At 49.6% G+C, this 27,496-nt stretch overlaps 1 protein-coding gene across 1 annotated transcript in view; it reads left to right on the forward strand.

Moving 5' to 3' along the window:
- Nucleotides 1-26,789, forward strand: part of INSR (insulin receptor) — a 55,164-nt gene extending 28,375 nt beyond the window's left edge. Inside the window, exons 3-21 of the mRNA XM_014882948.2 lie at nt 1,902-2,217; nt 3,766-3,911; nt 4,182-4,326; nt 4,564-4,778; nt 7,029-7,155; nt 7,756-8,006; nt 8,496-8,663; nt 9,287-9,488; nt 14,035-14,303; nt 14,507-14,649; nt 15,825-15,984; nt 16,300-16,399; nt 16,654-16,721; nt 16,915-17,144; nt 17,408-17,518; nt 17,795-17,954; nt 18,740-18,869; nt 19,102-19,236; nt 20,268-26,789. Coding sequence (XP_014738434.1) covers nt 1,902-2,217; nt 3,766-3,911; nt 4,182-4,326; nt 4,564-4,778; nt 7,029-7,155; nt 7,756-8,006; nt 8,496-8,663; nt 9,287-9,488; nt 14,035-14,303; nt 14,507-14,649; nt 15,825-15,984; nt 16,300-16,399; nt 16,654-16,721; nt 16,915-17,144; nt 17,408-17,518; nt 17,795-17,954; nt 18,740-18,869; nt 19,102-19,236; nt 20,268-20,622 — 3,431 coding nt within the window. The 3' untranslated portion in view covers nt 20,623-26,789. The remainder of the gene's footprint in view (nt 1-1,901; nt 2,218-3,765; nt 3,912-4,181; nt 4,327-4,563; nt 4,779-7,028; nt 7,156-7,755; nt 8,007-8,495; nt 8,664-9,286; nt 9,489-14,034; nt 14,304-14,506; nt 14,650-15,824; nt 15,985-16,299; nt 16,400-16,653; nt 16,722-16,914; nt 17,145-17,407; nt 17,519-17,794; nt 17,955-18,739; nt 18,870-19,101; nt 19,237-20,267) is intronic.
- The last annotated feature ends 707 nt before the right edge of the window (nt 26,790-27,496 follow it).

Raw genomic sequence — 27,496 nt, forward strand, 5'->3', positions numbered from 1 at the left:
ACGTTGTGCTGTGGATCCCACACGCTGCTCCTTTGGCTGGGTAAAACCAGACCAGGTTCCACTGCTGCTCTACTCAGGTTTAACCAGAAATTAGAGATAACATTTCACCTCTGGACGTCACTGTGTCAGGACCTCCCCAAATAAAGTCCCTCCTGCCTGGACACTGAGTACTGGACAGAAAGCTGGGGAAATGCTGAGGCAGATGGTGTTAATTCAGGATTTATTGCTGTTTCTCAGGCAGGACATCAGGAGCTGCTCAGGTGTTCCCTCAGACAGAGCACTCTGGTTTGGTGAGGACAAGAGAGTGTCTTGATCTGTGTCTTGGCAATTCACAGCTGGATCTCAAAGGCTGTGAGGATAAATCCAGATCATGGTCCCCCCTCTAAAGCCCTTCCTGCTCCTGAAGCCCTGCTTGGTGTTGTGTTGGCTCTTGGAGTGCTGATTTCAGCTCTGTTCTCTTTCCTGACATGAAGTTCCATGGTGTGTTCTGGATTACAGAGTTGGATTTCACTGTTTCAGCCTCGTTTGAGCCTCTCAGACTGAGTGTGGAGATGCTGAGGGCAGGACTGACCTTCCCCCTGCAGCTTCCCAGGCTTTGTTCGTCCTGCCCTCCTCCTCCTCCTCCCTGAGTTACTCACAGTTTGCTCTACTTGGTTTCGAGTTCAAAGCCCAAACCGCTCGTTAAAGGTGTTGTGGGGCACTAAATAATGAGTAATTAAGAAGAAAACCATCAAAACCTCAAGCAATAACACTCGTGGGTGCCCTTTTTTGTGGACTTGTTGGGAGAGTCACTGAAGAGCTCGTGTTGGTACCAGGGCTTCCTCCAGGAAAGCAGGGACAGGGTGATAGACAGATGGGAAGCAAATCCTGATAAAGCTGAAGGGTTTGTCTAAAAGTGCTCTTGGACATGTCTTATTTGCAGTTCTGCTGTAGGAAACTTCAGTTTTTTGAACTGAGAAACAAGAGTCTTCTGGCTGAAACTGGCTGTGCCATGGTGGGAAGCTCTAACTGTGGAGTCTCATCACTCCTGAGCTTCATAAATAACACCAGAGACACCAAGGCTCTCCTGGAGCCTCTTAGTGCAGGAATGAGGGAACAGGAAAGCTCAGATCTCTTCTTTTGAAGATGAGCATTGATGGGGTGTGAGGATGAATTACAAGACTCCTCAAAAATGTTCTTAAAATGTGGAATTGACACTGGAAGGTGGAGATGGGGCAGAATTGACACTGAAAGTTGGAGATGGGGCAGAACTGGTACCGAGAGGTGGAGATGGGACAGAATTTGCACTGAAAGGTGGAGATGGGGCAGAACTGACACTGAAAGGGGGAGATGGGGCAGAATTTTCACTGAAAGGTGGAGATGGGGCAGAATTTTTACTGAAAGGTGGAGATGGGGCAGAATTTTTACTGAAAGGTGGAGATGGGGCAGAACTGACACTGAAAGGTGGAGATGGGGCAGAATTTTTACTGAAAGGTGGAGATGGGGCAGAACTGACACTGAAAGGTGGAGATGGGGCAGAATTTGCACTGAAAGGTGGAGATGGGGCAGAATTGACACTGAAAGGTGGAGATGGGGCAGAACTGACACTGAAAGGTGGAGATGGGGCAGAATTTGCACTGAAAGGTGGAGATGGGGCAGAACTGACACTGAAAGGTGGAGATGCGGCAGAATTTTTACTGAAAGGTGGAGATGGGGCAGAATTGGCACTGAAATATGGAAGTGGGGCAGAATTGGCACTGAAATATGGAAGTGGGGCAGATGCCCCCGCTCCATGGCTGCCCCTTGGCAGAGGAAGCTCCCAAGGCAAGCAGGACCAGGTGTCCCAGCCCCTGAGCTCACAGGGTCCCCCCCGGCCAGGCTCTCCCGTGGCACTCAGCTGGTGTTCGGTGTTTTCCTTGCAGTCTGTCCCCCTGCCTGCAAGTCCCAGGGCTGCACCCCGGACGGGCAGTGCTGCCACAGCGAGTGCCTGGGGGACTGCACGGAGCCCAACGACGCCGGGCGCTGCGTGGCCTGCCGCAACCTGTACCTGGACGGCAGGTGTGTGGACACCTGTCCCCCCGGGCACTACCGCTTCGAGGGCTGGCGCTGCGTCACCTTCAGCTTCTGCCAGGAGCTGCACAACAAGTGCAAGAACGCGCGGGAGTCGGGGTGCCACGTTATCCACAACAACGAGTGTGTGCACGAGTGTCCCTCGGGCTACATCATGAACTCCAGCAAGTGAGTACCTGAGCTGCAGGGGATAAATCTGGGGGGGCTGGGATGGGCTGTGCCCCACCTTGGACATGGGGTTTGGGTGCTGTGGCGAGGTCAGGAGGAGTTTCCGGCGTTGGAGAGTCTGTGGCAATCGCCTGGTTTGCTTTAATATGATTTACAAAGTAATTCCTTGCTGATTCAAGGTGTTAGAAGCTCTCCTTGCCATGGGCTGGTTGTTTATTCTTCCCTTGCTTCCTCTAAAGTTTGGATAAAGTGGGAAAAGGAGATGGAGAGAGGACAAGGGAGAGCATCCTCAAGCTGGAAGGGGCTCTAGCAGCGTGGGAGGAGGGAGGTGGGCATGGAGAGGCTTTAGCAGCCCTGCTCCCCTCCCCTCTGGAGCTCCGGGCTGGAAAAGGACAACAGGGAGAGGTCGTGGCTAATGAAGAGAGCACAGCGTCCTCGCAGTGCTCTTTCTCAGAATATCTGTCCCTCATCCCTGTAATTACTTTCATTGAGCAGGTTCAAGCTGTGCCAGACATAAACGCACAATGTAACAAACAAGTGTAGCACGAATCAAAGCAGGGAACAGCCATTCTGTCTATTCCCAGGGGGTTTTGATAAAGGAATTAAATAATTTATGTTGCTGAGCTGTTTATCACTGAAAACTTAGTTGTTTGTCCTGCAGTACCATTCTATATTGTGGTGAGTCAGATTTCCTATGAATATTGGTCACTTTATGCTCACATGTATTTGCTCCTGCCATAATAATTTCAGGGAATTCACTCTTAACAGGACTTTTTATGCCATTTCCTGTTTTGTTTTTCCAAAGAACGAACAAGCAGCCCCCAAAGTAGCTGTGCTGCTTGTGCAACAGCCCCGTGGCCTCTCCTGTGCTGTTCCAGGCTGCTGCCAGTGAGACCTCACAGCTCTGCTCCCTGCTTTTCCTAGAGCATTTCTTTCTCTGAACTAGTTGGGAACACATTCTTGTGGTGGTGTGACCAGGGCAAGCCATCAGCTCGTGCTATTCAAGCAGTATTTCCCCAGAGCACCAAGCACATTCTTGCCTTTTTTAAAGCAGCACTGTGTGCAGTCCTCAATCAGAGGATTCCCAGATGAAGGGCCAGCTCTCCACTCATCAATTACACATTTGGTTAATGGACTTGAGATGAATACTGGGCTGGGGTTTATTTGAAAGGCCTGGGATGGAGAGCAGTGGGCAGCACCGTGGCCAGCTTCCTCTTCACAATAATTCGGGTCACTTCATTTTGTTGTGTAGGAAGGGATGGAATGATTCATGTTTGAAGTGTGGAAGTGACAATTTAAGGCCATTTAAATTTATCAGCAGTTATTTTCAAGGCCAGGTTGGATGGGGCTTGGAGTAACCTGGTCCAGTGGAAGGGGTTGGAATGGGATGAGCTTTAAGGTCCCTTCCAACCCAAACCATTCCATGGTTCTGTGACTCTGGAGTTCCTAATGAGTGAGCCCCATGGCATATCCTCACTTCAGACCCCTCACTCTGCTCCTGGGCATTGCTGGGCCACCCTGGCTCAGCCGTGCTGTGCTGTTTTGCAGCCTGCACTGCACGCCGTGTGCAGGGCCCTGCCCCAAGGTGTGTGACTTTGGCAAGGAGAAGACCATCGACTCGGTGACATCGGCACAGGAGCTGCGGGGCTGCACGGTGCTCAACGGCAGCCTGGTCATCAACATCCGCGGGGGAAGTAAGTGAGCAGGGCTGGGGGGAGCCGGGGCCACGGGCACTGCCCTCAGCTGGGCTCTGCCCTGGGCTGTGCCCACCCTCAGCCTCAGAGGGACCAGAGAAATCAGCACGAAGCAGAGGCTGTTCTTTCATGCCGTGTTTTATTTGTTAATTGATTTTTGCGAGTTCTCGTCAATTAACGTAAAGCAGTTGTTTAATACGTTTGGGCTCTGATGTGAGTGTTTCTCTGTGTGATACCAGAAAACTCTTCCCAATGTTTTCCTCTCTGTAGATAACATAGCAGCTGAGCTGGAAGCGAACCTTGGCTTGATAGAAGAAATCTCAGGTTACCTAAAAATTCGCCGCTCTTATGCCTTGGTTTCTCTCTCTTTTTTTCGGAAACTCCATCTGATTAGAGGAGAGACACTCGAAGCTGGGTGAGTTCTCTCAAAAGATGTTTTATTTGAATGCTTTGAAGTACAAGGAGTTCCAGTTCTATCAGGGTGATTTGTATTGGGAAACAATTCCCAAGTTATTTTTAAATGTTCCTCTGCCCGTGGCTTGTGCCCTGCCAGGGCAGACAATTTGCATTCATTTTTCTTTGGTGTCTGGATTAGTGAAAAAAGAGTTTTTCATGCATCCCCTCCCAACCCATGTTTTCATTCTGCTTTCAGGAATTATTCTTTTTATGCCTTGGACAACCAGAATCTTCGCCAGCTCTGGGACTGGAGCAAACACAACCTCACTATTGCACGGGGCAAACTCTTCTTCCATTACAATCCCAAGCTGTGCTTGTCAGAAATCCACAAGATGGAAGAGATCTCTGGAACTAAGGGGCGGCAGGAGAGGAATGACATAGCCCTGAAGACCAACGGGGATCAGGCCTCGTGTAAGAGTCTCAGAGCTCAGCCTTGCTTCCCTTTCCCTCTGCCTTGCTCTCCTCATGCTCCCAGCCCAGCTCAGCCCAGGATGTTTTTCCATGGCCTGTGCTCATCCCTTTGGTAAAGCAGCAGGTGTGCCCCTTGTCTGTGCACTCAGTGACACTGCCACTGTGCCATGGCATCTCCCTCTGGCAGCCTTGGTCCCACACAACCCTGGGAGGTTTTTGGGGCTGGGACTGTATTTATTGTGTGTTTGAAGAGTTTAGTACAACATAACCTCAGCCCAGGCTGGGACTTTGTGTTACTGCTGAGTACCTGATTAAAAGTCATAATCTGCTTTTCCCATGTGATGAGGCGACAGGGAATAAACACGGGAGAAATGGGATTTCCACCCATCCCTGTGGCCACGTGAGGAAATTGCCATGACAACAGGCAGGGAAAATTTCCCAACAATTTTTGCAATGCCTCTCTGAAGTTTTTCATCTGACAGCTTTCTTCAGGAACAACGATCAGACAGCTCCTGTGTCAGCAAACAGCACAGGGTTGGCTTTATGCTCTCACTGAAGATGGGGTTCTGCAGACACTTATTTTGGCAGCAATACTGCAGTAAATGCAGTCTTTCTGCACCCCCAGTCCTGCTGTTTGTTCCCTTTCTGTGCCCCTCTCCCTGTTTGTAGCAGGGCTGTGTGCTGAACCAGACTGTGGAAGGAATCAGGGGCAGGAAAAGCCCAGCTTTGTTCTGAGCTGGTGGCATCTCTCTGCTCTGAGTCTTTGCTCAGCCCCACGGAGATTCATTCACCTGCACACAGGAGCACATGCAGGTGGTCATGGGCCCCTTGCAACTCAGGATGTTCTGTGAAGGACAGATGACACAGGGACAGAGGCAGTGACCCATCCATGCAATTCCAGCAGTTGTGTTGTGGTCCTGGGAGATGCTTGGGCAGGTATTGCCACCAAAAAGCCCAGCATTGACTGAACTGGGATTTCAGATCCTGGCTCACAACCTGCAGGGCAGCTTGGGTCATCCTGTGGCTTCACTGTGCCTCTGCTTTTGGGGACAGCACTGCCAGAAGAGCCCAAGGTCCTTTCCCACCCAGAATATTCCAGGATTCCGTGATCTCTGGTCCTCGTTGCCCCTCATTGATGTAGCTGTTTGTGAACAGGCCTAAGAAGTGAAGATCTTTCAGGTGACTCAGTTTCCTGGTCTGGTTTCCCACATATCAACACAGGCAGCCAGGCCAGCACAGTGGGAGAAGGGAATGCAATGGCTGTGACCTGAAAACTGGCAGGACCAGGGGAAAGCACACACGGAGCCTCTGGGGCACCACAGCTCCAGCCTGGGCAGGGGAAGGAGCACAAGGAATCAGCTGTCTGGAAAGTTCATCTCCTCCCGTGGGACACTGAAAAACTCTTCCCACGTGGGGGATGAACCTGGATTTGGGCAGACCCAGCTCTGCCCGTGGCTCTGAGCAGCTCCTGGGCTGGTGTTTGGTGTGAAGGCAGCTGGAGGAGACAGTTGCATTTCTCTTTGCCAGCCTTACCCTCACCCTGCTGAGCTGGTGTCTGTGCCACCCCCACCTCAAACCACAGCTTGCCAGGTTGTTTGGCTTTTTTTGTTTGCTTTTACATTTCAAGCCCAGCTTTCACACTGGCAGCATCCTGTTTACTAAAAAAAATAGAAAGGGGAAAAAAAAAAGCCCCTGTTTGTTCTGAATGTGGTGCCAGTGAAATGAATGCTCTTCCTCCTGTTGCAGCTACTGCAGGAATAGCAAATTCAGTCAGAGCCACTTGGGCTGGGGGAACAAAACATGTTGTCCCATGTCCCTTGAGCTCCATCCTCCTGCAAACACCCTCCTGTTTGCAGAGAGACTTCACTACTCCTGGGCAAGGCTGGTAATTCTTCTGCTTCATTTTTGTGGCCTCTTGCCTTCTGTGCAAACCATATTGCTGAGTTCAGCTGTGCAGATCATCATAAACTGTGAAATGTGTCCCCCTTAGTTTTCCCACTTTTTAGAATTTAGTTCAGCTCTTCTACAGAGACATCTTCATGAAATTATAGAAAATTTTAACCTTAGGAGGGCATTGATACCAGCCACTGATTTGAGGGAGGAATGGCTGCCAAGTAAGATAAGATTTTACTGGACAGCTCTTCTCAGTGCCAACATCCTCACATTTGTCTTAAACTTCTAAGATATTAAAACCAAAACGCTTCGTTTTTCAGCATTAATGAAACTATTGTCACTTCTCACTTGTTACAGGTGAAAACGAACTGCTGAAATTTTCTTCCATCAGGACTTCTCATGACAAGATCCTGCTGAAGTGGGAGCCCTACTGGCCCCCAGATTTCCGTGACCTGCTGGGCTTTATGCTGTTCTACAAGGAGGCGTAAGTGATCCCTCAGGTCACAGAGCAGTGCCCGTGCTGGGCTGCCACGAGCAGCAGCTGGCATTGGGTGTTAAACCTGCTGGATGTTTTTGCTGTAGGCAAAGCTGTTTAGTCTCTGATTTTGTGGCTCCTACACTAAACTTTCTGTAAAAGTGTTCATTAAGATCCCTGACTTGTGCACAGTCACAATTCCTCGTTTAAGAACAATCCAAACTTTAGTTATTCCTGCTGTTCTGGACACACACACTCGTGCCATGGAGTTCCTCATCTCCCCACTATGCCATGGGATGCTGAGGGTTTTATCCCCTTTGAGTAGGAAGGATTTTTGTAGAATCAAGGTAACCAAGCTGATTTTCATAAAGCTGGCAATAATCAGTCTGGATTTGGTTGCTGGGGTCATGTGTGGCACAGATCCTGCTCTGTGATGCTGTTGGAGGCCCAGGTAACAAAGCTCCCAGTGCCTCCCTTTCAGAATAAATTCAGTGAGTTAATTTCACTTTCTCTGAAGGGTAAAGACTGATAACTTCAAGTGTGCCTTTAGAAATGTTTTTAAAAGCCTGATTGAGGATTCTGTTAATTGGAGCCTTCTCTTTCCTCAAGTCCCTACCAAAACGTGACGGAGTTCGATGGCCAGGACGCCTGTGGCTCCAACAGCTGGACAGTCGTGGATGTTGATCCCCCACCACGCTCAAACGAGCCCAAAGCCCAGGCCCAGCCTGGGTGGCTCCTGAGGGGCCTGAAGCCCTGGACACAGTATGCAGTGTTTGTGAAAACCCTGGTCACCTTCTCGGACGAGCGGCGCACGTACGGCGCCAAGAGCGAGATCATCTACGTGCAGACCAACGCCACGGGTCAGTGCAGCACCTTCCTGGGCTGAAAACAGCCCTGAATAATCCTGCCTGGGGGGCTGTGCTAGTCCCGTATCCAGGAATTCCCACTGCCCTGCTTTGGTGGAAGGAATTCCTAAAGCAGGGGTGTGGTTGCAGATGGTGCTGATGGGCACCTCTTCTATCCAGTTTGTGTGGCTGTTGGGTTGTGGTTGTTTTATTTAAAAGAGCCGAGCAGCTGTTAGTTGCTATAAAGTTGTTTATTGTAGAGGCACATCAATCTTGAAAGGCAAAGAGTTACAAGCACTAAAGTCCATGGGTGTTTTAAAGCCTCATGTAAGAATCATTAAGGCTGGAAGAGATCTCCAGGATCATCCAGCCCAGCCTGGAGGAGCCCACTGGGTGTCAGGGAATGCTTGATTCCCATAAAATGGGAATTTCCTGTGCTGGTTCCTGCTTTGCCAGGCTCTGCAGGGCAGTGCAGTGACCTCTGTCTCTTCCCCACCCTCGCAGTTCCCTCGGTCCCGTTGGATCCCATATCCGTGTCCAACTCCTCATCCCAAATCATCCTCAAGTGGAAGCCGCCCTCGGAGCCCAACGGGAACATCACACACTACCTGGTGTACTGGGAGGAGCAGGCAGAGGACAGTGAGCTCTATGAACTCGATTACTGCCTGAAAGGTGAGTGGGTGCTTCTCCCTCCAGGCCTTTCCTTCAGTCTCTCCCAGAACTGCCTGGGGTTTTTGCCTTGGAGGTGCTCTGGGGCCCAATTCTGGATTCAGGACTGTTCTGAATCAGCTCTGTCCCTCCCTGTTCTGTTACATTAGGTGCTACTGCCAAGGTATGTTTTTTACAAAGTAATCACATTTTTTTTCCTTTGGGGATCTCCCTTCTGCCCTTGCTCTTTTTAAAGTGAATTATAAGTTTAATAGTAACAATGGAGATAGTAAAGTTAAAAATTTCGGTGCTGCTGGAGCTCAGGGCAAAATTAATTTTTGAAGGCAGCTGGTGCCTGGTTTGGAATTCCTTGAGAACACAGAATTTCACTGAGGACTTCCAAAATCTCACCTGCTGCTCTGTGTTACCTGAACTGGGATAAAGCAGCATCCAAGCTCCATTTCAAAAACAGCATTTTTGAGTTAAAAGCCTGTCAGAAAAGAGAGAACTGCTCAGCCCTGGATGTGAAATATGGGATGCCTGAGTATGCCATGAATCCTGTGTACACTGCTTTGGGATCTTTTTGTAGGATCAAACATCTTCAGCCAAAACAGGCACGAGTGACACTGAAACTGTCTTGTCCCCAGGATTAAAGCTGCCCTCAAGGACATGGTCTCCTCCTTTTGAATCTGAAGACCCCCAGAAGTATAATCAGAGTGAAGCTGAGGATGTCAGTGGGGAATGTTGTTCCTGTCCTAAAACAGACTCCCAGATCCAGAAGGAGCTGGAGGAGTCTGCTTTCCGCAAGACCTTCGAGAATTATCTCCACAATGAGGTTTTTGTGCCCAGGTGAGAACATCAGACAGAACTGTCCAGGGGTCAGGGGGAGGGAAATGTAATTGAGGATTAAATAAAAATACCAGGTTGGACACAGCCAGGCTTCCACGAGCCTGTCTAGTCCAGCTGGATATGGGTGTTGGAGTGGGGAGAGCTGAGCACCTACCACGGATGTTCCTGCAGATTTGGAAGATCTTGCTTTCATTTCCTGTCCCTGAATTCTCCTCAGCTCAAGAATAAAGTGAGAATCCTTAACAAACAGCCTGCAGCTCATCTGGCATCAGATGATGCCAAAAATAGCGATTTTCTTTTCCTGTCTTGAAATTTTGTGGTCAAGTTTTTCATTGAGTTGAAAAGAAAGGAAAAGGGCAGTTTACCAGGCCACAGCCTCGTCCTCCAGCGTGGTATTTGTGGTCTCCCTTCACTTAGTGTGGGAAATACCTCCAATACCATGAGGAATGTGAGTGCTGTGGGAGGTGAATGTCCTGTTTTGAGTGGCACACTTGGTGTCACATTAAGTGGTGTTGAATGTCTTCACACTTCATCTGCAGCTTGGGGAGGAAGTGCTGGGGAGCAGGGTAGAATCTGGGTGTGATTTACCCTCTTCTCTCTCACACATGTTGTGCTCTAAATTCTCTGCTTGCTGCCCTCAGCCAAAAACCTGCATTTGCAGCTTCCTGACAAAAGCTGGGTCACTGCACTGAGCATTTTCCCTGTTAAAGCATCCCTGGTGTTCCCTTCCCTGGTGCCTGCAGTCCTCACCTGGCAGCTGGGGCAGAGCCCCTCCTTTTGCTGTTCCCTGGCTGTTGGTGCCTGTCAGGATGAGCTCCAGTGTGCCAGAGGATGCCAGGACATGACATATTCCAAAGCTGAGGAGAACCAAGCAAAAGTCAAACTCCTCCTGATGTGGACAGACAGGCAGACAATTACTTTCCTTCCCCCACCTCACAATTTTATTGTGCAGCCAGCCCAGGATGCTTCTCAGGCCAGTTTCTGGGGTATGTATTTTGGGAAGAAACAGTTAACCAGGATGTGCCACCTTGTCAGGCTCCTGAGGAAGAAATCCCCACATCCCATGGCCAGCTAATCCTCTAAAACAAGCCGGTGCTGAAGACACCTCCCTGCTGCCACGTGGCCTGCTTGTCTTCCCTGGCAGGCCCCAGGCTGTCACCACATAAATCAGAATTCTTTTTCCTGTGAATACTGTGCTATCACCTGCTCACAGAGCCTGGCAGAGGGCAGGGAGTGTGGTTTACTTCAGGTGCTATTTTCATGGCTTCTGAGAGTTCAGTGACCTCTCCTGAGGTGCTGTGTGGCCTCTCCTGGAGAGAAGGAACTTGCCAGTCACGGGAGGAATCTCAGGGATGAGGCCAGCAGGGAACATGAGATGCCAGGGGAGCAGAATTACAGCAGTTTCTCCCTGATGTATCCTTGTTTTCCATGTGCCGTTTCTCCCCTCCTGCCCTGATCCCAGTGATCTGATCCCTGGGCAGGATCCAGCCTCAGTCCAGGGCTGATCTCACCCCTCTGGAAATCACAGTTCCTTCTCCCTGGGCATGTTGATTACCCACTCCAGGAGCCACTGTCACACCTCCTGAGGGTCAGTTTTCTCTGGCAGTGACAAAAATCCAAACTTAGAAGTTCGGGAATGTTGCTGTGCGCAGGCAGAGCTGGCAGTGTCTCACTCCAGGTTCCCTTTGGAGCTGAACAAAGTGGCCATCAGAAGCTGATGCTTTGTTTCTTCTTTGCTGTGTTATTTGCTCTCATTTTGGAGGAGTTCTGCATGGATTGGAGCTCAGGGCTGGTTACACCCTGGCACAGCTGCCCAGGGATGTGTGGAGTCTCCATCCCTGGAGATGTCCAGCATGGTCCTGAGCCTCCTGCTCCAGCTGCCCCTGCTTTGGGCCAGGGGCTGGGATCAGACAATCCCCAGAGGTGCCTTCCATGATTGACCCCTCCATGATTCTGTGGGAAGCAGGAACAGATTGCAGAAAAAGTCCTGAGAAGCAGAGGAGAGCTGAGTGGCTGCTGTTCAGGGTCTCATTCCAGGTATTCCCTCCATCACCACTGCAGCAGGAGCAGGAACAGCCCCAGTTCTGTCTCTGTCCTCTGTCACACACATTTGTCCCATTCCCAATGTTCTCATTAATTTAAAAGTAATTGCTTTCCCCTATATATCCCACTTCAGTTTATTGTACAGACAAGTGTAAAATGCTTTTGCCAGGCCAGCTGACCTGGGGTAGTTTCAGGGGTGTGGAGAAGTTTGGCTTAAGGTTCCAAAGGCATTTTTGGAATCCCCCAGCACAGGCCATACTGTGTGTGCTGAGGGGTCACTTCCAGCCCCCTCACACCCCCTGGTCACCTGTGACAACAGGAGGAACCTGGACCTGAGGGTGTCACAGGGAGTTCCCTGGAGCTGCAGAGATGGCCTCAGTGCAAATTACACTGGAACAACTCTGAGAAAAATCAGATGTTTGAAAATACAGAGAATTTGGCAAGAAAATTGCTGCAAATCCAGGATAATAAATATGGGAATATTGGGGATTTACAGCTTCAGAAGCTTTTCTTAACTTACTGTGACTTGAGAATGAAGGAATTCTTGCATTTTACTTTGTGTTGCAGCAGTGGTCAAAGTACTGTTTTACTTGTGAAAAACAAAATTCCCTTGAACACGAGGATCAGCTGAATTCACACTTGATAAACAGAGGGTGTAGCTTTGCTTTTATGCAAACCAGGTCCTGTTTGACCATAAGGAATCCTTCCCAAGGAGGGAGGTGGCATGACCCAGAGCTGGGTCCCTGAACTCTGCCCCATCCTGAGGGGACACTGCTCAGACCACCAGACAGGCAGAGGGAACAGCAGCTCCAAAAGGAGTTAATTAGTAATTAAGAAAGAGAAAACTTCAAACTGGAATGTGCTTGCTGAACCTGCTGTTTGCCATCCTGCTTTGTCATCAGGTGGATGAATATTCTGCAGGAAGGAATTGTTCCCTGGCAGGGTGGGCAGGGCTGGCACAGGGTGCCCAGAGCAGCTGTGGCTGCCCCTGGATCCCTGGCAGTGTCCCAGGCCAGGTTGGACATTGGGATTGGAGTGACCTGGGACAGTGGAAGGTGTCCCTGCCATGGCAGGGGTGGCACTGGATGGGCTTTAAGGTCCCTCCAACCCAAACCGTGCTGTGATGATGACAACTCTGTGAATATTTGTGTTGTGTTGTGTGCAGCCCAGTGTTTAGTTTGAGGACATCTCAAACTCTGCTTTCTGCCTGGTGGCTTCTGCTGCAGGAGGAGAAACAGCTCCAGGGAAGGCAGAGGGGAGCAGGGAAGGTGGCAGAGACCTGTCAGAGCAGTCCCTGGTGGGGGCCTGCTGGCCTGGTAGTCAGAGGTGCAGTGGAAAGTTCAGTTCAGCAGCAAAGATTTGCTTCAACAGCCTGTTACATTTTTAGAGCCTGGAGATGCCTCAAGTGTGGGTTCAGATCAGGTCACTCTTTGTACCCTTTAATAGCTGCACACACATGCACACACACACAAAAAGATCATCACCCCCTTAAAATACATGGTCTGGATTTCAAGTGGCATTAATTCCTTTTGTGTAACTGAATACAGTTACTGATTCACCACCTTGGTTAGTTCCCGACCTGGAATACCCCATGGCAAATGTGTGGCAGCACATAAAAGTGTTAGATTGAGCACTTTTGGTTTGGTACTCATCCCTTCTTGGGTTTTTTTGCCAAGAAAATGAAATTTTTGAGTGCTTCTTAATTCTGTTGAATTTATTCAGTTTCTTTGCTAACAAAACCTGACATTAAAGCTGGCTGGTGGCACTCAGGGAAGGTGACATGGTCACACTGCAGGTGCTGGTTTTACAAGTGAAAAAATCAGATTTCCAGACTGCAACGCAATAACTCTGAGCAGCAACATCTGGTTAACAAAACCACACAATGAATATGTAATCAGGATCATGAGTTCTAAGTGCATGCCTTGAAAAGGACTTAATAGATTTGATCTCTTGGGAGAAGGCTAAAATGCTTTGTGTATCCATCGAGGTTCAGCCTTAGGGGTGAGAGTGGCAAATGTATTCCAGAGAGCTGGGACAGTGGCCTTTTGCTTTAGAAATGCAAGTTGGTGACACTTGGGATATGTGGCACATGTGAGGTCAGCGTGGTGTGACCCCGTGTGCTCGGAGCTGCAGCGGGTGGGAGCTGCACTCCAAACATTGCAACCCTGCCCCAGGCATCCCTGAGGCAACCTGGTAAAGTTACTCAGCTGAGAGATCCAGGGGAACGTGAATTCTCAAGCAAATACCTGAAGCTTGGATTGGTTTATTTTTATTTTATCTCCCTGTGTGCGGTTGTGCAGGGAGAAGAGTGTGGGGGATGCAGTTTTGTTGTGTCTTGGTTAAAAAAAAAATAATCCTGAATTTCTTTGTTGCATTGAAAATATCAGGGTTCAGTTTGAGTTTTCAGTGGCACTCTGAGCTCTCCCATTTTAACTCTTCCTTTTCAGCTGGATGTGTTGACATTGACTGTAACAAATAATGTGGTGACCGCGTTGTTTAACAGGCCGTCAAGGAAACGAAGAGACCTCGGCTCCGTGGCAAACTCCACCGTGGTGTTACCAACCATCCCATCCTCTCCCAACAATTCAGCAGCAGCTGAGGGTGCAGAGGAGCAGAAACCTTTTGAGAAAGTGATGTTCAAGGAGTCCCTGGTGATCTCGGGGCTGCGGCACTTCACCGGCTACCGCATCGAGCTGCACGCCTGCAACCACGATGCCCAGGAGTCCCGCTGCAGCGTGGCAGCTTATGTCAGTGCCAGGACCATGCCAGAAGGTGATTCTCTCCCTGAGAGGCTCCCTGAGCCCTGCTGTGGCTTGGTGGCTCTTCCCAAAATGCTGCTTTTCCCCTGGGAGGCAGCTGCACTATGTAAGACCAGGGCTTATGCCCCAGTGGGAAAGGAGGATGGATGAGGTATTGGCAGGTGTGAATTCTGTCCAAATATATGAAACTAAACCTGATCTTGAACTTGGTTCTAGCTAAGGCTGATGACATCGTTGGCCCAGTTTCCCATGAGCTGGTGGAAAAGAACACTGTGCATCTGAAGTGGCAGGAGCCAAAGGAGCCCAACGGGCTCATCGTGCTCTACGAGGTGAACTACGGGCGGCTTGGGGAGACAGAGGTGAGAGTTCTGCTTCCACAGCACCTTCGGAGAGGTGGCTCCACCTGGGAGCCCAGGGCTCTTTAGGATCTGACAGTCCTTGTGCATACAGTGCTCTGTCTGGTCGGGTTTCCTGATGCAGAACTAATGGAATACAAAACTTCACTGGTGAATTTGTCTCCTCTGGAAGCCTGAGATAGCATCAGGAAATAATCTGCCTGTGGTGCCCATTTGCTCAGCAAGTTTAGCTGATTTGCCAACTTTCTGCATGGAGCTTTTGTAGAAATGTTATTTCACAGAAGGATAGAAACCCCACATTGCTATGTCTCAGACAAAAGGCCTTAAATTGCACCGGGCAGGTTCAAATACCAGATAAAGAGATACTAGAAAAAGAAAATTGCCTGCAGGAGTCCTCAGGCAGTGGAGTAAGTTGACCAAGGAGATGGTGGAGTCACCATCTCTGGAAGTGTTCAAGGGGTGTCTGAATGTGGCACTTGGGGACACGTTTTAGGGCTGATGATGGTGGTGCTGGGTTGTTGTGGGGACTGGATGGCCTTGAAGGTCTCTTCCAACCTTGGTGTTTCTGTGATTCTGTGAAATTTAGGTTGCTTAGAGGAGTTAGGAAGGCATTGAGAAGTCCACGAGCTCTGGGGGCAGAGCTGGTGTCAGTGCCAGGGGGACAGGGTTGGTGTCAGTGCCACAGGAACAGTGGCACTCCCCAGTGCTGGCCCAGTGTCAGTGCTGAGAACCAGGGCAGCACATGGCACTTGCTCTCTGTAACCTGATCTGCTGCCCTGCAAAGCACAAATCCAGCATGAACCACTAACCTGGAGCAGACTGAGAGCCCTTGGGTGTGTTTGCCAGCCAGGGAAGTGCTGCAGGAGCTCCAGGGAGCCATCAGGGAGCTCTGAGTGCTGCAGGAGTCTCAAGGAGTTCACAGGGAGCTGTGGGTGCTGCAGGAGCCCCAGGGAGCCATCAGGGAGCTCTGAGTGCTGCAGGAGCCTCAAGGTGCTTTCAGGGAGTCCTGGATGCTCCAGGAGTCCCTGGGAGCTTTCAAGGAGCTCTGGGTGCTGCAGGAGCCCCCAAGAGCTGTCAAGGAACTCTCAGGCAGCCCTGGGTGCTGCAGGAGCCCCCAGGAGTTCTTAAGGAGCCCTGGGTGCTGCAGGATGAGCCTGGCACAGCCCCTGTCCCCACAGGAAGCCCATTTCTGCGTGTCCCGAAAGCATTTTGCCAGCGAGGGCGGCTGCAAGCTCCGGGGGCTCCAGCCTGGCAACTACAGCGTGAGGATCCGAGCCACCTCCCTGGCTGGGAACGGCTCCTGGACAGAACCCACCTACTTTTATGTGGCTGATTATTGTGAGTTCATTTTATTTTCAATATTTAATCCTTGGCAGAAATTCAGGTTATTTCTGGAGGATGAGGTGTAGCAAGCAGAGAGCCACAGAGAGTCATTAAATATTTACCAAATACATCGGTTGTCAAGAACCTGAAATTACTTGGAAACACATGGCTTTTGTTTATTAGTCCTCATTCTGACCAGCCCCACATTTTGATCTGAAATAGCCTCTAGTTTTGTATTTGTTTCAATTTATTGAAGGGGAGATTTTATTGCAGAAAAAAAATCGTATTTTGGACCTATATAATACCGCTAACTCTCTCTTTCTCTCCTAGTGAATGCTCAGCCAAATATTGCTGTTATCATTGTTCCAATTATTTTTGCCATAATAATTGCTGGAATTATTGGAGCTGCTTATGTACTTGTGAAAAAGAGGTGAGTGCAATTTTGTCTTGTTTTCACCAGAAACTTATATCTACATCTTACATCCAAAAGTTTTGCTGCTTTGTTGGGAGGCAGTTTTTGTTTAGTTTCTAATTTCCATAGTGATTGCAGCATTAATTTTAAGTGCAGGAAATAGTTTGTGCCATATGGGGACAGTTTATTTGCTGCATGCTTTGGGGATTAATCAAACTGCCCTCACCTCGAGGGTGTCAGAGGCTGCAAAGTGGAATTTGTGTCTTTTGCAGACAAACCGAAGGACCAACGGGACCCCTGTATGCATCCTCCAACCCTGAGTACATCAGTGCCAGTGATGGTGAGAGCAACCAGGGCTTATTTCTGGTGGAATTGTGCAGTCAGTGCAGCAGGGTGGGGTTGGAGTTGCCTTGGTGGAGTTTTCTGGTGCTTTTGTAGAATTCCCCCCCGTAGCGTGGCAGCGCTCGCCACGGCTGCTGCGGGAGTGTCAGTCAGAAGATGCTCAGCTCAGAACTGTCCCCTGTGCCCAACAGTTTATGTCCCTGACGAATGGGAGGTGCCACGGGACAAGATCACCCTGCTGAGGGAGCTGGGCCAGGGCTCGTTCGGGATGGTGTACGAGGGCATTGCCAAGGACATCGTGAAGGGAGAGCCTGAGACACGCGTGGCCGTGAAGACGGTGAACGAGTCCGCCAGCCTGCGCGAGCGCATCGAGTTCCTCAACGAGGCCTCTGTGATGAAAGGCTTCAGCTGCCATCATGTGGTAAGTGCTGGGTGCCTCAGCACACAGCTCAGCTCTCCAGTGCCTTCAGAGCACAAAGCAGCCGGGCACGATCCATCAGAGCTGGGGTCTTTCCCTGCTGGGTTCCGCAGAACCCGTTCTGCCCAAGTTTCACTGCTGCTCTTTGTAAACCTCTCAGCCCGGCAAGGCCTTGTGGGGCTGTTCTCAGCTCTGGTTCAGGGGATGCTGGCTTTGCCTGCTCTCTTTGGACACAGCCTGGAGGGAATTTCTCACTCCTTTTCCAGGTTCGCCTCCTTGGAGTGGTCTCCAAGGGACAACCCACTCTGGTGGTCATGGAGCTGATGGCACATGGGGACCTGAAAAGTTACCTGCGCTCTTTGAGACCTGAAGCTGAGGTAAGACAGCAGAGAGGGAGTCTGGTGTGGAACAGAGTGACTTGATTTGGAGTTTAATACTTCTTTATTTAATGGCTTTAAGCTGAAAGAGGGTGGATTTGATTTGATATTGGGAAAAGATTCTTGGCTGTGAGGGTGGGGAGCACCTGGCACAGGTTGTCCAGAGAAGCTGGAAGTGCCCAAGGCCAGTTTGGAAGTGCTCATGGCAGGGAACTGGATGATCTTTAGGGTCACATCTGACCCAAACCATTCCGTGACTGTGGTTTCTCCTTGCAGAATAACCCCGGGCGGCCGCCGCCGACGCTGAGGGAGATGATCCAGATGGCTGCAGAGATCGCTGATGGCATGGCCTACCTGAACGCCAAGAAGTTCGTGCACAGGGACCTGGCAGCTCGCAACTGCATGGTGGCAGAGGACTTCACTGTGAAAATCGGGGGTGGGTACTGCTGGGCCCTTCCAGCCAGGCCGTTCTGTGATCAGGAGATGGTTCTGTCACACATCTTGTTTGTGGTAAAAGCAAATTGATAAAATTTGGTTCTCACTATCTGCCTTTGGGAAATTGCAGCACTTCCTCTGTTTCTTCCCTGTGACAGAATTGTGTGGACTTCAGTAAGAACAACATCTCCTATAGATGTAGAGCAGCTTTTCTCACCTTCTCTATTCCCAAACCTCTATCCTAAAAGTTCATTACCTTTCCAGCCTTAACTACCTGGGTTTCTCTCACTGGTCTTTGCTTCCGTGAGAATTATGACAAAGAAGGGGTTGGGTACAAAAAAAGACCCAGTTCTGATAATCCTGTTATTGGATCAGGTGGCTTTTAAAAGTAATTTAACCCAGTTTTTAAGCCAAACTCTTTTGAAATATATAAATACAACATTTAAAAATAACCTGGAACCCCACAGTGAGGTGATTTTTCAGAGCTCTCTGGAGTTAAAGCCAAGGCAGTGGGATTTCAGGCAAAGAGAGCTCTGTTTTACTTACAGAGGATGAATAAAATAATGTTTAGAATAGAAGCTGTCACCAAAAAATTTAACTCCGGAGTCTCTGTTGTGACTCTGTAGAAAAAAAATGCAGGAAAAGGGAAATGTTTTGAATATTAATCACGAGGTGACAGATGACTGCAGGCTGGGCTTTGGCAGTGGGGGGAAGGCAACATCCATCTGGAGATGGAAAAGCAGGATGGAGGGGAGGCATTTACCACATCCCAATTGCTTCTCTCAGACTTTGGCATGACCAGGGACATCTACGAGACGGATTATTACCGCAAGGGAGGCAAAGGGCTGCTGCCCGTGCGCTGGATGGCCCCGGAGTCACTCAAGGATGGGGTGTTCACCACCTACTCCGACGTCTGGTGAGTTGTCCTCTGCAATCCCAGATGGATTCCAGCTCAGGAGCTCCTTGTTTTAGCACACATAGTTTAAACTGACTCGCTCAAAGCACAGACAAAACAAAGCTGTTGTTTTGAAACACTTGCATAAAAATATAGCCATGTTCTTCTGAAGTGTGCGTTTTCCAAAATAACTCTGTCACTGGGAGGGCTCCAGGATGTTTTGTTCTCACCAGGAGCCTCCTCTCTCCCTTAGGTCATTCGGTGTTGTGCTTTGGGAAATCAGCAGCCTGGCAGAGCAGCCGTACCAGGGACTCTCCAACGAGCAGGTGCTAAAGTTTGTCATGGATGGAGGATACCTGGATCAGCCAGACAACTGCCCCGAGAGGCTGTAAGTGACTGGCAGGGACAGCCAGCCCAGCTGCACTGCCTGAAGTGTGGCCAGCAAAGATGGCCTGACCTGGGGCATCTCTTAACCCCTCCTCAACTGGGGAGCAGCAAAACAGATTTTAGTGAGGCACCTCCCACAGAAATTGCACCGAAGCATCTTTAGTGATCCAGGAAAGGGGCTGCCCAGGGGGGTTTGGAGTTCCCATCCCTGGAGGTGTCCAAGGAAGGCCTGGATGTGGCACTCGGTGCTCTGGGCTGGTGAAAAGGTGGGGGTGGGTCACAGGTTGGACTCAGTGATCTTGGGAGGTCTTTTCCAACCTCAGTGATCCTGGGATTCTGTGTGAGGAGTCAGACTGGAGCAGCTGTGAGGGAAAGCAGCTCTGGCTGGAAAAGGGAGCACAGATGGTAACTCTCTGGTTCTGGTAGCCTCTTCCCCCAGCTGCTTCTGGCCAAAACAGCACTTCCAGAGTCGTAAAATAAACATGTTTTGTGAGTATCCCTATGAAAAAAGCCTGCTGTGCTGGACATTTGTCTGATGGCCAGTTACAAACTCCAGTTTGAAATGCTATTTGTATTAGTGTCTGATAACATGTGACCTCTTGCTGCAGCCTTTCTTTTGGGTGGGATGTTTACAAGACCTCTGTCCTCTGCCCAGCCTCTCATTTTCCTTGAAGTTTTGGGAGCTTAGTTATCTTTCAGGCTGAGTTAAAATTAAAAGAGAATTAATTAAAAAAGGATGACCTGGCTATAAGTGCCTGTGCACACACAGAGAGTCTGTGAACCACAGCCCTGCTTCCTTCAGCAGCCAAGTTAAGAACAATTGAAGGAATCGGAAAGAATTTTTCATCTAGACAGAAATAGAGAAAAAGGAGTGTCAGGATCTACAGGCAGATGTGGAGGCTGCAAAGAGAACAAGCAACCTGGGGTGCCAGAGGTGTGGTGTGGGTGGTGGGGGGTCTGCCAGGGCTGCCAGCCCTGGTGTGCACGTGGGATTGTTTCTGCTGGCCCTGACTGTGCTCTGTGCTGCTGCAGGCACAGCCTGATGCAGATGTGCTGGCAGTACAACCCCAAGATGCGCCCCACCTTCATTGAGATCATCGAGATGCTGAAGGAGGACTTGCACCCCAGCTTCCAGGAGGTCTCCTTCTTCTACAGCGAGGAGAACAAACCTCTGGAGACAGAGGAGTACGAGATGGACTTCGAGAACATGGAGAGCATTCCCCTCGACCCCTCCTCGTACTCACAGAGGGACAAAGTGCTGGGGAGGGACAATGGACCCTCCATGGCCCTCAAGGGCAACTACGAGGAGCACATCCCTTACACTCACATGAACGGTGGCAAGAAAAACGGGCGGATTCTCTCCATGCCCAGGTCAAGTCCTTCCTAACACTTCCTGTTTGGCCCAAGGGTTGTGTCTGCTTTTTCCCCCCTCCACAAATCTCAGGACTCTTGTTATTGCTGCCACAGTGTATGACACACATCTACAAACTCTTCAGATTTTTAATCATCTTACGATTAATTTTTTTTTTTTTTTGCCAAGTTGACTGGTTGTCAGTGGACTTATCTGTGAACATAAATGGAAGAGGTTTCCATGGCTGCTGTCCCTTCTGTAACCATGGTTTCACAACAGGAAGCGACCGTGTGAGTTCAACTGAAGGAGAAGCATCCGCCTTTGCCAGCAGAAGACGTGAAGTTCTCTGGTGCCTGAGCTCCAGCCCAGCAGAGCATTTCCAGTAGAATTCCAGGCTTTCAGGCAGGCTCTCCACCGAAGGATTCAGCACATCAGTCGGACGCGCCAGATCCTCAGATTGACCAATAGCTGCTGCTTTCATACTTTGTTTTCAAGGGGTGGAACCCCCGGGGTGTGTGTGTGTGTGTGTGTGTGTGTGTGTGTGCGTGCAGTATCTACATGTGGGGTACCCTAGAGCAAAAGAGACACTTCTGGTTTTGTACACACCTTACAGCGCTTTCAGGCACATGGTGGGATTCTCGGGGTGTCCTGCACAGGGCCAGGAGTTGGATGATCCTTCCAACTCAGCATACTCTATGATTCTCTGTTCTCACAGGAGCTTTCCTCTTCTTGGAAGTGTATACTTATCTTTTTTCCCCCATTTCCCTGGAGGGACTGAATCCTAAACAGATTATTTTTATACTGAGGACTCTTGGGAGCAGGTTTTCTCTCATTAACAAATGAAGAAAACGTGCTGGGAGCTAAATCAGCAGAACTCTGAGATTTGTGGGTACTTTCAAGACCAAACGAAGTAGGAGTCCCCTGACCTGAGACACGGAGTTTTCTGTCCTTACAGCATTGAGTATATATATTGTTTGTTGTAACATATTTAAAGATGTCTTTAGTTTAAATTTTAACTTCATATAAATTATTGACTGTTTATGATCCTTTTGGGGCGGGGAGAGTTTTGGGGGATTGTTTGGTCTTAAAGTGGTCCAAAGATTTCAGAATGAACTAATTTTAGCCTTGCAGGAGCGATGAAGCACATGTTCAGTTCATACTTGACAAGGCTTTGTAATAGTTTCATGATTTATACAACACAGTCAGCTGGCTCCAGTCGAAGCCCCATCTTTGGTTTTGGGAGCTGAAGGACACAGAACATCCTGAAGGACACAGCAGGACACAAATCCTGCTCCTCCTCTGCCCCCGTGTCTCTCGCTTTGCCTTCTGTGCCGCCGATGCAGCCGGCGAGAGAGGACGAGCACGAACTGGAGCTGAGGAAGGGACACTGAAGGGGGCAGCACAAAGCTCTGGGCTCTGCACACCAGAGGTGACCGTGGTTTGCTGCCTCTCTGCTGCTCCCAGCCTTGTGTTCCCTGGGATTCCTGCTGCAGAGCTCCCAGGACGTGGCTCGTTGTGGTATCAGTGCTCGCTGTCAGGACTGTGCTTTGTTGTGCTGCTGTTTGCAAGGAAGAGCTGATGGGCACCTGATGCTGGAGAGCAATGGTGAAACTCCACCAGGGCTGGTATCACGGAGCTGCTGGGAGCAGCACGGGAGCAGGAAGGAAGATGATGGATGTCGCAGGCCTGTGTCATGCAGGAGCTGCTTGAACAGCAGGGAGAGATGCTCAGTCCTTCACTTGCTTCTGGAAAAGTCCAAGATGTGTTTTGTGCTCTGTGCCAGGAGAAGGCGAGGTGCCCTGGCTGGCAGAGCTGGGCTGGGCTGTGGCTGCAGCCCAGGCAGTGCTGCTGGGAGCGAGGCAGAGGGGCTGCAGTCCCTAAGGAAGAGCTCTCTGAGCCCACACCTGGGCTGCAGCTGGTGCTGGGAACCTCTGCCCCCAGCTGCTTCTGGCCAAAACAGCACTTCAGAGTCACAAACGGGGGGCAACAGACTCTGGGCAGCACCGGGAGCTGTTGGGCCCTTTGCTGCTGGAGGGGTCGGTTCAGCCCAGGTGGAGGGTACCAGGTTGCTCCACAAATTTGGGTGGAAAACACAGTCCAGACATAGGTGAGAACCTTTGGATTTCAAAAGGCCTCGTTTACATTTCTTCTGCTTTACAAAGTCGTAACTGTTTAGCAGCTCTATACTACACTGCAGGAAAGAAGACATATTCTCACACTTTTCTAAGGAAGAGAAGTTTTTCTTATTAGAATTTTTTATTTATTTTAATATATAAAACACTGTAAAAAAAAAAAGCAACAAACAATTTGTTTTCTTAAACACACAGAACATGTAAATTTGTATCCGCAAAATCTTGGCAGGTGGATGTGGTGGGATTATTTTTGTCCTGTTCTGGTGCAGTCTACCTCAGTGTTTCTTAAGGATATTTTTTAATACTACGCACCTCTAAACCTGTTGAAATATTCTGGTCTGGACCTATTGTGGATCAGGGAAAATCAGTATCAGCTGATTCCAATACCAGGGACCATTCATGAAGGGAATGGGAAGGAGAATGGCTCGTCACTGTTGATCCCTAATCTGAACAGTAGTGGCCAATGAACCCATTTACAAATTTGGATCTGATCTCATCCCTTAGTTCTGTTGTGATTTAAAAAAAAAAAAAAAACAAAAAACAAAAGAGCCATTTAAATGTTTGGACTTTAGTGAACTCATGACCTGAAAGGAGCAGGCTGCTTCGTCCTGGATCAGCATGTGCCAGCATGGAGCAGGGACTGGGACCAGCCCTTGCTGCTGGGGTTGCCTTGGGGTGGCTTGGTCACTGCTCTTCTCGCTGTGCACAGGTGACCCAAGGTCCTGGCAGTGACCTCCTGAAACAAACCTTTCCCAGCACACCCTTGCTTTGATAACATTTCCAATGGCAGTGATCATAACTGTGGGCATAGAAGATCTTTTTCCTGAAGGAACATTGGAACCTCGTATTGGGTCTGGCTTTTCCACGCAGTTGATACTGGTTGGCCCTGTGAGTACACATGGTTTGAACACTCGGATGGCCGAGCCAGGGAGCTGCTCCATGGACAGGCAGTCCCCTCCCATGGCTCAGTGTCACCTTCACCCTGCACCGAACGGAGCAGTTGTTAGTCCCCAGCACTGTGTGAAGGTTATTCATCCTTCCTACCTTGTGCCCAGGGGGAGGGAAGGCGTGTGGTACCAGTGGGGAAGGGATCGTGTTTCTCCTCTGTAAAACAAATAACACTAGTGGTTGCTGCTCGTGGCTGTTACAGATCACACTCAGCTGTAGAATTAGGAAGAATAAATGAACATCACCCGCAAAGCCCAGCTCTCACTGCTGGAAAATCCTCCCTTGGCTCACAGCCGACACTTTGGTCTCTGCTGCTGGAAGATCCTTGCCTCGGGGATGCCCGAATGCCTCACTTGGATCTGGCTGATTCCTGCTCAGAGAATTCCTGCAAGTGGAGACTCAAGTGCTATTGAAACCTCTGGGCTGCTGCCAGGGACCCCAGCCCGGGCAGGGCTGCTGTGCTGAGCCTTCCTTGGGGGAGCTGCTGCTCTTTGCTCCGGCCACATCCTTATGGGGCAGAATTCCCCAGCTGCAGTGGAAGCACAACACTCATTGCTGCTGCTGCTTGGGAGGAACCAGACACTGGTGTAGGAGAGCAGGTGGGATGGCTGGAGGAGGGCAGCCAGCAGTGGGAAGCTCTTTGTTTCCTTGCATTACTATTTGTTGGAGGGTTGGCTCCTGCCCTTGGTGGGCAGAGAATGCCCCGCTCGCAGCACGGGGCAGCAGGACAGACCCCTCAGCCTGCCCAGGAGCCTCCTGGGCACAGTCTGGCACCACCACGTAGCCAGAAATTCACTCTGGTGAATCAGGAGGAGCAAGAAGCTGAGCTCTGCTGAGCTTTCACGGAGAAAATATCTGAAGTGTGAGGCTGGAGAGGTTTCTCAGAAAGGTTTCCACATTAAACTCGATTGCCACTTCCTGAACGGCTCTTGCCAATCTGGAACTTCTGTCGAGGGCCAGCACAGCACTGCAAAGCTTGGCTGCTGGGTTAGGAACGTGTCTGTCTTGGCTGCTTGTAAATACTCTATTGTGTTGTAAAATAGAAGAGCTCAGACATAAACTCTGTGCCAGCACTGGGTTGGGAAAGGTGATGGGAACTAGACCATGCTGCAGTGATGATGGTAAAGCAGCTGTGTGGATATGAAGAGGCTGCTTTTAGGTTGCTAAAGGGTACTCTTAATTTATGGGTAGTTTATCTCTTTCCTCCTAAATTTGTATTATAGTGGTGGGACACTTTGCTTAATTTTAGTCTGTTGGCTATAGTATTGGTATCTCTTTGGAAAAAAAAATCTCAAAGTCGCTTCTTGTGTTACTGAGCTGACTGTGCTGAAGGCAAATAGGAAATGACAGGAGCGAGAAGGGTGCTGAGCCTCTGCTTTAGAGGAGGGAGGGAGGCAGTGGAGTTCCCTCTCAAAGCCACTGTGACACGAAGACAGACCCTGAGGTGTCCCGGGCCCTTCCTGCTACCAAGACTGGAACCTTGTTTTACAAGCCAGAATGTAAAATATCTTTGTGCCATAAAACCTTACTGTCAAGGCTGTGCCAGGTGCTCCCGTGATCCGTGTGGGATGGGCTCAGAGCCTGGAGGGAGCTCGGAACTGCAGCTGAACCCTGTGATCCTCTGGGAGCCGGGGACTCGCAGGAACCCCGGCCCTGCCCAAAGAGCCGCCGCCCCTCGGGGTGTCCTGTGGTCCAGGGAAAGGAACTGCTGGGTGGGTTGGAATCAAGAAATAGTTACTTTGTGAAATTCAACATAAGATTAGTTTGGTATTTGTATGAACTTAATGGAATTTGGTCTTTTTATTACCTTCTGCTTGGCTCTGTGTTCCCTCTGCTTGGATTCTGTCTGTGAGTGTCGGTGTAAAGCCTTGACGTGTTCAGCCTCGTTAGGAGCATCGCAAGAGTGAAGCCAATCATCCAGCTGACTTTTGGAGGAACCTGACTGTTGAAAAGCAACTCTATAAAGTTACCATTTTTAGCAAATCTGCTGTCATTAAATGTGTATTTCTTTTTAAAATGAATTTGCTTGTCCTTCTTGGAAGGAAGCACTTATTCTTGCAGTTTGGGCAAATTCACTGCAGCACAATGCAAGCTGTAAGGGGACAGGTAGAGAAATGACTTTTTAAATATTGTATAATAAAGTTAGTATTAACTCCTATGGTGTTGTTATTTTTTGTCAACAGATTTGCAATCAGCCAGAAATTCTGTTCCTGGTAGTGGTTTTGTTTCCACTCCAGTGTTCCAACTGGTGGTGTTAAATAGTTTCCTTTCTCAGCCCAGAAAGATCCCTTGGGAGCAGGGTCTGGTGGCTGGGAGGACCTGGAATAGTCCTGGCAGCTAAAGAGGAGCCATCAGTGGAGGTTCAGTGTGGGCTCTTGCTTAGCTGAGCCCCAGCCCCTGGTCAGTCCCAGCAGCACCAGTAAATCCTGAGCTGAGGGAGGGCTCTTCAGCTGAGAGCTCCGAGCTGGACTCGACACCAAAGCTCTGGAAATCCTGACTCTCCCATTCCAACACTTCCACCATCCCCACCTCCAAGTCTTTTCCTGTAACCCAGTCCCCTGGAAACTGATGGAGAATTTTAGAAAGGTCACTTCTAAGCAGGAAAAGCATTACCTTTTGCTTTAGTTAGGGGAATGATTTTATTCTGGGAATATCAGAACTGGTTTGTATTTGAAGACCCTCATGGATGGGGGAACTGGGCTTCAGCTTCATCCAACACAGCCCAAAGCAAACACTCTCTGCTTTACTTAAATAAACCACAGGCAGTTTCAGTTACACGTTAGGTGATGTTCTGTGAAGTCCTGGGTTTTTGTTTTGTTTTTTTCCCCAGTTCATTCTTGCTGCTCCCACCTCTGCGTATCTAAGGTTCCAGAATACAAATAGTAGTGCAGATACCTCTTGTTTGAAATAAAGGATCAAATGTGCCATGATTTTTTTTTTAAAGGAAAAGAGAAAAACCTTCCCCCTTGATTTATTTTTTCAATGTTTTCATATCTAAGAGCCAAGCAGTGACATGTACAGAAAATCTTTGAATAGTAAAAAAAATCCTTGCTGTGTGTCAGAATATTGAACAATTAACTGTTTATATTAAAATTCTGAATAAATTATCCAAGAATAACTGTTCATTTTGTGTCTGCTGTCTGTGCAGCACTGAAGGCTGCTTTGCCATGGAGAAAGCACTAAATTCCTACCTTGGAATAAGTTGCAAAATAAATGGTGTTAAGGAAAAAACCAAAACCCACAGCTCAACCTACTGTAGGCTTGTAGTGTGAAGCCAGTGGAGCTGCTCTACCTGATGGCTCTGGTGATGCCTGTCCTCACCTCGGGGCTCTGGGGTGATGCCTCTGATGCCATCGGGTGAATTTTGGTGCCAGGATTCCTTCTGCGGCATCGAGAGCTGTGGCTCTGTGATGTAGTTCTGTTATTTCCTGGGCATGGACTAGATGTTCCTTCCGTGGAGGGGACAGACTCCTCCCTGCCAGTTTTAAAGCATCAAAGGCAGAGGATCAGCCCCAGTCCTGTCCTGTGGTGGAGCTGCTGTCTGGGTGTGCACCAGAGCTTCCTGTCCTGCCCAGGCCCCTCTGGGGGTGTTTCTAACTTAAACCTGGTTTTGTTTCTCCAGAGCCAAGGTTTCCCTCCTGATGGGCTGCACCAGCGAGGTGAGGGCTGTCCCCTCCTGTCAGGGAGTTGTGCAGAGCCCGAAGATCCCCCTGAGCCCCTTTTTCTCCAGGCTGAGCCCCTTTCCCAGCTCCCTCATAGGACTGACTCTCAGCCCCTTCCCCAGCTCTGCTCCTTCTCTGGACAAGCTCCAGCCCTTCTGTCTTTCTGCA

This window comes from Sturnus vulgaris, chromosome 26 (assembly GCF_052056855.1).
Source record: "Sturnus vulgaris isolate bStuVul1 chromosome 26, bStuVul1.hap1, whole genome shotgun sequence".
Lineage (NCBI taxonomy): Eukaryota > Metazoa > Chordata > Aves > Passeriformes > Sturnidae > Sturnus > Sturnus vulgaris.